This window comes from Saccopteryx bilineata, chromosome 2 (assembly GCF_036850765.1).
Source record: "Saccopteryx bilineata isolate mSacBil1 chromosome 2, mSacBil1_pri_phased_curated, whole genome shotgun sequence".
Classification (NCBI taxonomy): domain Eukaryota; kingdom Metazoa; phylum Chordata; class Mammalia; order Chiroptera; family Emballonuridae; genus Saccopteryx; species Saccopteryx bilineata.
In genome coordinates, this window is record NC_089491.1 from 168160432 (window position 1) to 168172909 (window position 12478).

Genomic DNA, 12478 nt, shown 5'->3' on the forward strand with positions numbered 1-12478 from the left:
AAATCTAACCACCTGCTAGAAACATCCACCTGCTTTCCATAGGCACCCCAATCTCAAATGTAAAAAATAAAATTTACTATCTTTCCTATCCAATTTATTTACCACCTACTGTCCAAATGTTAAGATTAAGTTCTCACAATAGAAAAATAGACAATTCTCTAAATATTCAATTACTCATGTCTTTTCCATTTTGTCTTAGATATTCAAATCTTTTCTCTATTTTCCATCCCAATAAATCCTCTTCTAAACTCCCTTTAACAACCAATATCCAAACTTCATGTGACCTATGAAGCCTTTGATGATCTGATCATTGCCTATTTTATTGTCTTGCACTCACAAAAACTGATTGTTGTTTATAAATGCAGCAGGTTGCTTCTCCATCAATCTTTTTTTTTTTTAATTTTCCATTGATTTGAGAGAGAGAGAGTGAAGTGTGAAGAGAGAGAAAAGGGTGGGGTTGAGAAAGAAGCATCAATTCACTGTTTCACTTAGTTGTGCAGTTTCTCATACATGCCCTGACTGGGGGATCGAACCTGCAACCTCAGCATGCCAGGATGACACTTTATGCACTGAGCCACCTGGTCAGGGCCCAATCTATCTTTTTTCATGTGTTCTCTATGCCTAGAGCACCACCATTCTAATTTCAAGGGCATGTGAAGGTCTCCAATGCCCACCTGCGAAAGAAAAGGTAAATCTAAGTAAACAGATTCTACTGGTTTAAAATCCAAGGATCAACACAATGAGTCTATCCCCTAGTTGAGGTTCTTAGGTATAGAAATCTACCCAGCATTTCTAGTCATAAACATGCTCCAGTGGGGCTTAAAGGCAGTATAGCTAGTCATGCATACTGGACAAAGGAAATGAGCATCCTGGACATTTAGTTTCTTTAAATTTCTGGTTTCTAACAATTTTCAGTTCTCTCTCTCTTTTTCTGCGAGAGGGAGAGGAGAGGGACAGACAGTAAGGTAGATAGATGAGAAACATCAACTCATAGTTGTTGCACCTTGTTGTTCCTTGATTGCACCTATTGATTGCTTTCTCATGTTCCTTGACCAGGAGGCTACAGCAGAGTGACCCCCATCCTCAAGCCAGCAACCTTGGGCTTCAAGCCAGCGACCTTTGGGCTCAAGCCAACAACCATAGGGTCATGTCTATGATCCAATGCTCAAGCCAGTGACTCTATACTTAAGCTGGTAAGCCTGCACTCAAGCTGGGTGAGCCCGTGCTCAAGATGGCAACCTATGGGTTTGAACCTGGTCTTCAGTGTCCCAGGGCAATGCTCAATCCACTGTGCCACCACCTGGTCAGGCTATTTTCAATTAAGTACCTGTTCTTGAGCATCATTTCCAAAAGAGTGGCTGCCAAAATTTTGCTTGATTTAGCATCCTCTGTTGAGTCATCTGGAAGAAGTGACTTGCCAAGATCACTCTAGGAAAAAAAGGGCGAACAAGCCATGTAGGTGACCTATACTAAAGTGATGTATTAGGAGCAGGGAGTGAGACTACAAGGTCAATATTATGTTCTGGGCACATGATACATCAAAACACTGTTCACTTGGAAATCATAACTTGTCATTCAGTGAATATCATACAAGGAAAATATAACAAAGTCCAACATCAGGCTACAATATCCACAAGATATTCATGAATCCATAGACTAATGAGTATGAAAATAGATTGTGTAATAAGTCAGGTTCCATACATTTGTATGAGCTTATCACAAAAATAGAACTCCTCTGAGAGCTCATCATTGTATCTATACTATACTAGTTAAGAAGAGTTTAATGTTAAGCTAAATTAAAATATGGTTCAGCTTACCTCATCTGCCCTAATGTCTTCATTTAAGATCATAGGTGCCTCTCTGTTCTCCCTGACTTTCTTCTGCTCCTTTCTCTCTCATTGTATTTTCCAAACTATACTTTAAACTTATCTGCCCAATGTTCTTTAGACTGTAACCATTTTGAGGAGTGGGTATGTTTTTTCATCTTTTAGGCACAAACACTTGTGCCTTCTGTAATAGTGCTATGTCTACCAACTGACTGATCAAATCTTCTTTGTACATGATTGAACCATCAAAATATCTAAACCAATGCTACTCAAAGTAACCAGCTCATAAACTATTTATGATGAGATAAGGGGTTTGAAGCAGAATGTGTAAATGCATGGATTCCTTTTTTTGAGAACGTCTTGCTATGAAAACAATGTCTAGCTAGACTAAACAGTACTTTAGTGATGCTGCCGCTTTCCACTCTCACTCCACTTTGATCTCAACACTCGAGTTAGAAAACATTTTTCATAAAGAAAACATTTTCATGAGGATTGGATGGTTAAAATTAACTTTAGGGCCTCTATCCATCTTTATAAACACACATATTTACATATCACCGAAAAGATTTAAAATAAAGGCACCTATTTTCACTGGTAAAAAATAAAGACAAAGGGCACTTAAAAAGTTTTTTTAAAAGCCAAGACGCATTAAAAAAAAACCTAATAAATTTTTAATTTTTTCCTTTTTTATAACAGGACAAGTAACAGATTACATCAAACTTCAGAACTTCTCAAATATGTAGTTATACACATTCCCTTCTGTCTTGCAGGGAGGGATCTTGGTCAGCTTAACAGTTTCAGGTAAAATAAGCTGCATAACAGGATATATTACAATAATAAATGTACAATGTTTACATAAAATATGTTTTAGAAGCAAGACAGAGATGCATCTGCATCAAAAGGCGACCTTTTAAAATGCCACAACTATTTTTTACATTCACTCTTGCAACAGGTCACAAGATGGAGTCACTAAACTCAGATAAATCACTATGATGCACATAAAATGGCTGTATTATATATTATATATTTATATTTTCACACTTTAACATCTGAGACATAAACTGAGAACTTAAAAATTTATTCTCTTCAGATAACAAATCATTTTTTATTCTTCATAAACATGGTGCCCACAAAAGCACATAGGTAAGGCACAATAGGGTTTTCTGTTACAGAACAGTGTGCATCATGTTTATTTAACCAGAAAACATGCATTATCATTATCTGTGCAAGTTCATGCTGCAAACCCAATACAATAAAAACCAAAAAGGAAACTGATCTTTAAACAAAATAAAAATTGGTACAATTTCAGCTGTTTCACATATTCATTTGGACTGACAATGATTATTTAAAAACAAAAGCCAGTTGTTACATTACAAATAAACTTTGCTCCACAAATACTTTAATCTGAAATAAAAAACAGTAATAAAGTAATTTTACTGAAACGAAGTAAATATTGAGGCACAAAGCAATAGTCACTGTGCATTTATCATATTAAAAACTTTCATGACCCTAAACGGTAAGTATAATTTTTCAAATACACATTTTGCTGAAACATTGTGCCCTGCTTTAAACCTGACAAATAATAGGGAAGCTAACAGTTTATTAAATTATAAATAGACTGGGAAAATGACTTAATCCCAATGGTACTATATCATAGCCCTAGTATTTATAATAACTACAGCTTTTCACAAAATACTTTTCCAGTATCTGCCAATTGCTTCTTTATTGCTCACATAAATTTGAATCCATTACAACTGGTATTGAACTTTCTCACACATATTCATACTCCAAACATTTTTATATAAAACCTATAAAAGATATTTGAAACTTGTATCTAATACTTCCAGGTGTTTGGCTGTTTGATCTATGTTATAGTACAGCCATATGTATATATGTGTGTATACATATACACATACACATATACATATATATATACACATACACACATATATACACATACATAGATAGATATACACAATAGATTATGAATAAAATAAGAAGCTTATTTTACTGCTTTAATGCAGACATTTTCACAAAACAAGGCTACTTTTGACACCACCAGCATTTATACATATATATACAAAAGCCAGTTTAAGTACATGTACATCCACTTATATGTAACTACTAAACCCAAATTAGTTTTCCCATATTCCAGCTGTAGCAAATGAATCTCTCACAAGCAATAAAAACCTAAGGTTAAATTGGGCAATGAACAGTTTTGCCCACACTAGCCTGTAAGGAACTATGCAGGTTACTGTATGTATACAGGAATTCACATTAGTTCACAGGAAATTATGGAAATATAAGAAGCCTCTTCACCATGCTTTTGTGTGGTTATCAGAACACTTCCTGGTGCAAAAATACCACCAACAAATAGGAAAATACGTTAATAAAGTCAATGTTCTTCATGCAAAACTTTAAATGCATTGGTTTAAATGAGCTCCAAGAACTGAATGAAACAATTATTTATCTACTCAAAATTGCTGCCTCACCGCTAAGTCCCTTTGGAACCTTAAGATTTCTGGAACGTTCAAACAGAGCTGTATTCAATAAAAATATTACATACAAAAAGCATTTAAAAAGGAAGACAGGAAGCCAAACAGGAATTTTCCTATTGTAAATAACAGTCCTAGGAGTGGAAGAAAGTCTTTTCAGGAACCTCCTTGAGAATTGGCTAGGCCAGTCCGCAGACGAAGATGAGACATAGAGTTCATATGTTTATTTGATGGCTTCAAGGGAGTGTTGCAAGTAAGAGCGTGGGGAAAGCGATGGTGATATCTATCTAGTCGTAAATATTTTACTGTAACCAATTTCCCTGTTGTAAGATAAAAATAATATTTTAGATCTGTAAAAATGTGCTTAATTTATAGAAAAAAGGCAGTAAAAAATAAACATAAGACAAAATAATCTAAACTTATTATTCTAAAAATGACAGCTTAAAATTCTTTAACTTAAAATCTGGTATAGTTTAAATAGTAAGCTATAATTTATCTCTTCAAAATGTTTATAATGCTCTAATTTCTTACCATCAAACCAAGAGCCATGCAATGCCTTAAAAGCTTTTCCAGCATATTCTGGAGACAGACATTTAACATATACACAGCCCTGTGATATTAAAAAAGAAAGAAAACAGTCTGAGTTTAATAGCAATAAGTTAAAACTTAGAATTCAACAGTAAAAGTTACTTTACCTCACGTGAATTTTTGTCTACTGCAATATGAACAATGCCATCATTATCACTGCATTTTTCTAAAATTGCTTCTTGAATTGCCAAATGCCACTGATCTCCTATTTCCCTAAAAATTAATGGAAAAAATAATCAACAACCATATTCATACTCAGTAAGTCTTTTTGTTTGTTAAAACATACTTAAATCCTTCTAGAACGGGGATAGTTTAAAAACTACATATTGTTAAAGGTAGTAGCAAATATATAAATGCTTGGTACTAATAGTAGGTAGATTCTGTGTATTAGCATTCAGAAATTTCTGCCTTTTTCTCACTTCCCAGTGTAAGAACGCCCAAAACTGAGGCAATGAAGGATTAGCCCACACAATATCAGAACAAATGTGCTGTCACTTTTATGTTTAAAATCCTATGTACCTTCTGCAATTTCTTTTTTCTTTCTACACAAGTGTTAAGCACTTCAATGAGTTGGGAGTGAATTGATAACAGTAGAATATTTTAACATTTTCAGATTCCTAAACTTAAGGAAAATTCTTAGTAAATACAGTATGTCTTCAATTAACATTGTCAATATTCTGTGACTTCAAGTGAAATGATGCACAACAACCAACTGTACCAGAGGCTAATTGATATAAACGGGGGTTAAGTTCCTACACATGTCACCCACGTTGTAACAAAATGACATTAGCAAGTTTCCACAGTGTAGTGGTTATCACATTACCAAACAAAATAACAGTGAACAAAACAAATATTCAAGGACCTGCCGTTGTGTAGTCTGAGCTTGTCTTCTCCAAAAATAATACAGAACATTTTGCAAAACTAGTCACCTCACTATAAAGAGAACTTTAAGACATTCTGCTGCAGTAATGCATATTTGTCTTGTGAGATACAGATCATGGGGCAGAGGGGAAGGCAGCTGCACTTTAAATGGTAAATCTCCATCTTATGTAATAAAATACTGGACTGGTATTGATTTCCTAACCCTTAAGGTATGAGGCAAGGTTCCAAACAGAAAGATTACCGCCTTGCTAATTGTTTCTATCTCTATAAAACAGAGGCTAGTGCTTCCCCATTTTCAATTTTCTGTCACTTATTTGGAATCCCATATCAACTATTTCTTGAAATAAATGAGTTATTAGATGAAACTTATGGATATTTTATATGTAAACAATTTCCACTATGAGAATGAAAAAAAAAAAACCCAAAACACCCACAACAGATTTTGTCAATCATTGAACAGATAAGCAGTTGCTTCCAGGAAGCAAATTCTAAAGATTACTCCTACATTTAATAAAGAGTACTGTTTATATCATGCGTGTCATTAATTTTACTCAAGCATTCATCTGCGATAGAGATTTGCAGTGAACACAAAAATTTATAAAAATTTTACACATCATTATACATCCATGTCTTTTGGCCAAACCTCTGCTTGAATATAACAGAAGAGAAAATTAGAGATTCAGAAATAAAAACATTTTTTCAATTACAGGCATAGCATTAAAACTGTACCACTGACTTTTCAGCCAAATATTCTAAATAAAAATTACATATATCCCTGACCATAATACTTACATAACTGGATCAAACATATTTCGAATCTTGAGGCATGGTGTCAAACTACTTGGTGGTGAATTTCTTCTATCTAAATGAAATGCTACAAAAAAGAATTAATTTTACTATTTGCCATTGATCCACTTTATTGAAAGGGTAGTTAATCATTCAGTTCATTCAAAAATATTCACTGTGTTCTTTTACTATGAGGCAGACCACTGGTTAAGGTGAATAAAACAGTCATTGCTCTCATAGAATTTAGTTTAGTGGGGGAGAAAGATGAAAAACAGTGTCACCCAAGAAATTAGTTATGATAAATGCTAAAAAAAGAACAGTATAGAAAGCTAAGTAATTTAAGCCTGAAAGTATCAGAAACACTTCACCAAGGCAGTGAAATTAATGCTGGGACCTAAAGAATAAATGAAAAACAGTAGAATGAGAGAGACATAAAGGACATTTCTTTTTTTTTTTTTTTTTTTTTTTTTTTTTTTTTTTTTTTTTTTTTTTTCATTTTTTTTCTGAAGCTGGAAACAGGGATAGACAGTCAGACAGACTCCCGCTTGCGCCCGACCGGGATCCACCCGGCACGCCCACCAGGGGCGGTGCTCTGCCCCCCAGGGGGCGATGCTCTGCCCATCCTGGGCGTCGCCATATTGCGACCAGAGCCACTCTAGCGCCTGAGGCAGAGGCCACAGAGCCATGCCCAGCGCCCGGGCCATCTTTGCTCCAATGGAGCCTTGGCTGCAGGAGGGGAAGAGAGAGACAGAGAGGAAAGCGCGGCGGAGGGGTGGAGAAGCAAATGGGCGCTTCTCCTATGTGCCCTGGCCGGGAATCGAACCCGGGTCCTCCGCACGCTAGGCCAACGCTCTACCGCTGAGCCAACCGGCCAGGGCCATAAAGGACATTTCAAGCAAAGGTGATAGCTTGTACACTGCCCCTGAGGCAAGAAGGAGCTTGGTCTCTTTTTTTTTGGAATTTTCTGAAGTGAGAAGTGGCGAGAGACAGACTCCCACATGCGTCCAACCAGGATCCAACCGGCAAGCCCAGTAGGGGGCAATGCTCTGTCCATCTGGGGTATTGCTCCATTGCAACTGGAGACATTCTAGCCCCTGAGGTGGAGGCCATGGAGCCATCCTCAGCACCTGGGCCAACCTTGCTCCAACAGAGCCTTGGCTGCAGGAGGGAAAAAGAGAGAGAGAGAAAGGAGAGGGAAAGGGTGGAGAAGCAGATGGGTGCTTCTCCTGTGTGCCCTGACCAGAAATCAAACCCAGGACATCCACATACCAGAGCGACACTCTACTGCTGAGCCAACTGCCCAGGGCTGAGCTTGGTCTCTTTAAGTAACTAACAGACAGCCTTTGTGCCTAAAGTGAAGACAACAGAAAAAAACCTGGAAAGATGTCAGATTGCTCAGGACTATGTCAGCCACATTCAAGTATTTAGACATGACCATAAGTGCAACAGAGCCACTCAAATATTTTCAGGAGAGGAATGAATATGATGATGAGATCTGTCTTTTAAAGTTACAAATTTTATATTATATGACTGCCATGTGGAGATTCAATTAGATGGAAGCAAGGAGACCAGCTAGAAAGTTATTATAGTTGTGTAAGAGGAAAATGCTAATAATGTGCATAACACAGAACAAACATGCAGATGAAAATAAGTGGATAGAATTGAAACATATTTTGGAGTAGATCTGATGTGACTCACTGAAAGATTCAAATGGAAGAAGAAAAAGAGAGATTAAGAATGACTCCCAGATTTATGGCAGAACCAACTCAGGAGAGGTATCATTAATCAGAAAAGAACACTGGAGGAGATGTCAGTTTGAGGAGAGAAGATACTGAGTTCGTACACATGTTGAATTTGTGGTGCCCATCTCCCAGTAGAGAAGGTAACTATATGTAGCAGGGTATAAGAATCTGAAAACTGGAACAGAAGACTTAGTTTAAAATATAAATTTGGGAGTTATCAACATATATATATATTAAACAAAGTCACAGCATGAGATCATCTAGGGCAGTGTTTCCCAACCTTTTTTGTGCCATGCCCCACCTTAACCTTTCTAAAATTTTTATGTCCCCCCCATGTAACATACATAATTTTTAACATTAAAAAATTGATTTGTTCACTTAATAAACATAAATGATAGGTTCTAGGAAGAAATCACTATGAAATTGTTAACAAAACACAGTAAGTAAAATTTCAAAACATATAATGAAAAACAAATTTAAATTCCAAATAATTTTAATACAGATTTTTCTATATTAATTTATTATTTTAATTTAGTGTGATCCTTGCGTTTGATGCTTGCTGCACAGAGATCTTATATTAGGTTCCAATTAGGTTAGCTTTAGTCTCAAGTCTCCACGTTTTGTTATATCCAGCCGATTTCTTTTTTTTACCAGTAAATCATTTACAGCACTAAATCCACATTCAGCTAAAAATGAAGATGGAAACAGTAGCAATAGTTTTCTTGCACATTTGGTTGAATTTGGGTATTTGATTTCTGTTTCCTCACAAAGCCATGCCATCGCTCCTTTGATATTAAATAAAGCTTTAACTGACTCATCATTTTGCAATTCTGCAAGTTCTTCTTGATACTGCACATTTGATATATCAGACAAATCCACTAACATTGGCTGCATCATCCATGTTGGGAAATCAATTTGTTTTAAATCAGAAAATCTTTCTTTTAAATCAGCCGATAGAATATTCAAATGATTGACAATAACAAGTAAAGCGGTATCAGTTACTTCACATTTTTGGAGCCAATGAAATTGTTTAAAGGTTTTGTTGTTAATGTTTCTGACAGAACTCAATATTGGTAATGAAACCAAATATCTTTGCTTTTGCATCAATAAGAGTTTTATTTGTTCCTTGAAGTTGCTTATTTAACATATTTAGTTTTTCAAAGATATTGGCTAAATAACTCACAAATGCTTTACCATCTATTGTTAACAGATACTTCATTTCAGGTTTGTCGCTTAAAAAATCACTAAGAGTATCAAACAGTTCCATAAATCTTTTCAAACGGTTTCCTTTAGATAGCCATCTTACTTCAGTATGAAGTAAAAGTCTCACATGGTCTTCATTTTGTTCTTCACAAAATAGCTTGAAAAGACGCTCACATTTGGCACTAGCTTTAACAGCATTAACACACTTTATTACTGTATGTAATACTTCATTCAGAACAGGCGAGATGTTTTTAGCTACCAAGTTTTCCCTATGAATAACACAATGCACAAGAATCATTTCTGGATTCGCATCTTTCATCATTCTTTTGCAGCCATTTTTCTTTTTTTTTTCTTTTTTTTTTTTTGCAGCCATTTTTCTTGCCCATCATATTGGGAGCACCATCTGCAGCACAAGATGTTATATTTTTCATTGGTATATCATTGACATCTAAGTAGTTTTTTAGCTTATTATAGATATCTTTGGAGGTAGTGGTACTTTCTAATCTTTTACAGAACAACATTTCTTCAGCAAAATGTCCTTTATCAATATATCTTACGTAAGTTATCAATACTGCCTCACTGTCTCTCAAAGTTGATTCATCCATTTGCGAGGAGAACTTTCTTGTTTTCAGCTTTTCAATAAGTTGTTTTTCAATATCCTCACTCATTTCGTCTATTCTTCTGCTAACAGAATTGTTACTGAGTGGCATAGCTTTTATATCTTTGTCATCTTTTTCAAGAACCGTTTTAAGAAATGCTGATATTGACGGTTTTATTAAATTCTCTCCTATAGTGTGATTTTCTCCAGTTTTAGTGATGAATAAAGAAATTTGGGTAGATGACGTCAGAGTAATGGCAGGGTAGGAAGCGATACTGATAAATCTCCCCCAAACCTCAATAAGATCTTCAACCAGAAACAGAAAAACCTATCCTTGGAGCCTCCAGATGTTTCGCAATACACCCAAAGGTATGATCGAGTGAAAAATTGGCTTAATATATAACCAAACCCCAAAGGAAATAGGGAGTAAGAAATTCTCCGCCTTCCTCACTAACCTAAACAGGGCGGTTTTCACTGGAAACTGAGAATATAGAAACTAAGGCGGGCAAAGGGGGTGAATAGATCCAAGCCGCGGCACAAACGGCCGAGACAGGCTGTGGCACGGAGATCCAAGCCAAGGAAAAACTGTTCCTGTGACAACCCGGGCAATACAGCTAACAGTTGCGCCAAACCCAGACAAAGAAAGACAAGCGGGGCAGCCATTTTACCTGATCTCCTGGTCAGCGCACGCAGATAGTGGGTGAGAGATTCCTTCCAAAGCCCCGGGAGGGTGCGCCCGTGTTACTCCACAGAGATGCAGAGTCAGAGGCCTTTGTGTGGGCCGAAAGCCTCCGGGCCGCTACAGCGCCCTGAGAGAGCCGCACACGGGGAGGGAGTGAGAGCTAATTCCAACACTGGAACTTTTCAGTGGGGGCGGGAGGTTTCACTCAGAGGGCAAGACTCCGGCCTCACATCATAGTCTGCGCGCACGGAGAGTGGGCAGGAGAACCTCCCAGCACCTCGGAAGTGGGAGCCCGTGTTGTCCCACGGAGGGGCAGAGTCGGGGGCCTTTGTGTGGGCCGAGGGCGGAGTCTCAGGCCGCCTCAGTGCCTTGAAAAAGCCGCACACGGGAATGGAGCAAGAGCCAATTCCAACACTGGAACTTTTCCGTGCGGGCGGGGGGTTTCATTCAGAGGGCGAGACTTCCGGTCTAACATCCTGGTCTGCGCGCGCAGATAGTGAACGAGAGTTTCCTCCAAGCGCCCCGGGAGTGGGCACCCGCCCGTGTTACCAGACAGAGTGGCAGAGCCAGAGGTCTTTGAGTGGGCGGAAGCCCCGGCTGATTATGCTAGCGACTCTGACTGACTGAGCCTTACCCAGAGCCCTGTGCTGAGTAGGAATACAGTGGGGAGTTGCCAGCTCTTTGAGCCTCTTACTATCCAGGAAGAGGCAGCAGCAACCCCATAGCTGGATTCTCAGGCTACTAATTGAGGAAGGAAAGACTAGGAGAGAGGCTCCAGGAACACGGACTCTCTCACTGTCGGAGCCTATAAATGCTAATGAGCCTTAACTGCCAACGAGACTGAAGCACAACACATGACATCACCATAGAGACTTATCAACTGCAAACCTCTAACAGAGCGTGCCAAAGGGGCAGAACCCAGGGTAGAGAGTCACCGACCAGGAAGAGGGAGAGAAAAGAAAAAGCAAGAAGATAACCTCTCAAAATCAGAATAATCCGCAGACTTTATAACCTATCCCATTTTATTATATTTGTTCGTTTGTTTCTCTTATCTTCATTCTTGATTTTTTTTTCCCTTTCTTCCTCCAATTTGGTCGTTTAACTATCTACCGGTCTTACTCTCTCCTCTCCTTGAACTACACTACCCATAAGTGTTACATCTCCCATTATCTTTTCTTTCCTCTTCCTTTCTATGAGGGTTGCACTCCAAAACCCTTAATTCTCTCTCTCTATCTTCTTTTTTCTTCTTTCTTCTTTTAGTGGTTCTCTCTTTCTTTTCTCTCTCTTTCTTTTCTCCCTCTATATTAGTTTCTTCCTTTCTCCTTTACATCTCCTCTCATTCAAACCTCAATAACAAACAAATTACTTTATCTGGGACTCAAACTTATGTTTGTGGCATTTTGGGGGGTTTTTACTTCACCTTTTAAACTCACTAGCAGTGCTCCCATCCCTGGCTCCCCATTTTATCAAGCTCTTGTTCCACTAAATACAATAGTAATTTTTGAATTTGTCCCATTTTCCTGTTTCCCTCTTACTCCTCTCATCATAACTCTTAGTCAACCAACACCTAAACGCAAATCATTTTATTCGTGATCCAAATTTTTTCATTATTTGCTTTTTCTGGGTCCATACGCCCCTTTTTTAATTTATTTTTTATTATTATTATTTTTTTTCTT

At 37.6% G+C, this 12478-nt stretch overlaps 1 protein-coding gene across 2 annotated transcripts in view; it reads right to left on the bottom strand.

The window, feature by feature from the left end:
• Window positions 1–2476: 2476 nt before the first annotated feature.
• Window positions 2477–12478, bottom strand: part of LEMD3 (LEM domain containing 3) — a 115048-nt gene continuing 105046 nt past the window's right edge. For both annotated transcript variants that reach the window (XM_066258344.1, XM_066258343.1), the window contains 4 exons: window positions 6584–6665; window positions 5017–5122; window positions 4853–4931; window positions 2477–4641 (listed from right to left, as the gene is read on the bottom strand). In XM_066258344.1, the coding sequence (XP_066114441.1) occupies window positions 4478–4641; window positions 4853–4931; window positions 5017–5122; window positions 6584–6665 (431 nt within the window). In that variant the 3' untranslated portion in view covers window positions 2477–4477. The remainder of the gene's footprint in view (window positions 4642–4852; window positions 4932–5016; window positions 5123–6583; window positions 6666–12478) is intronic.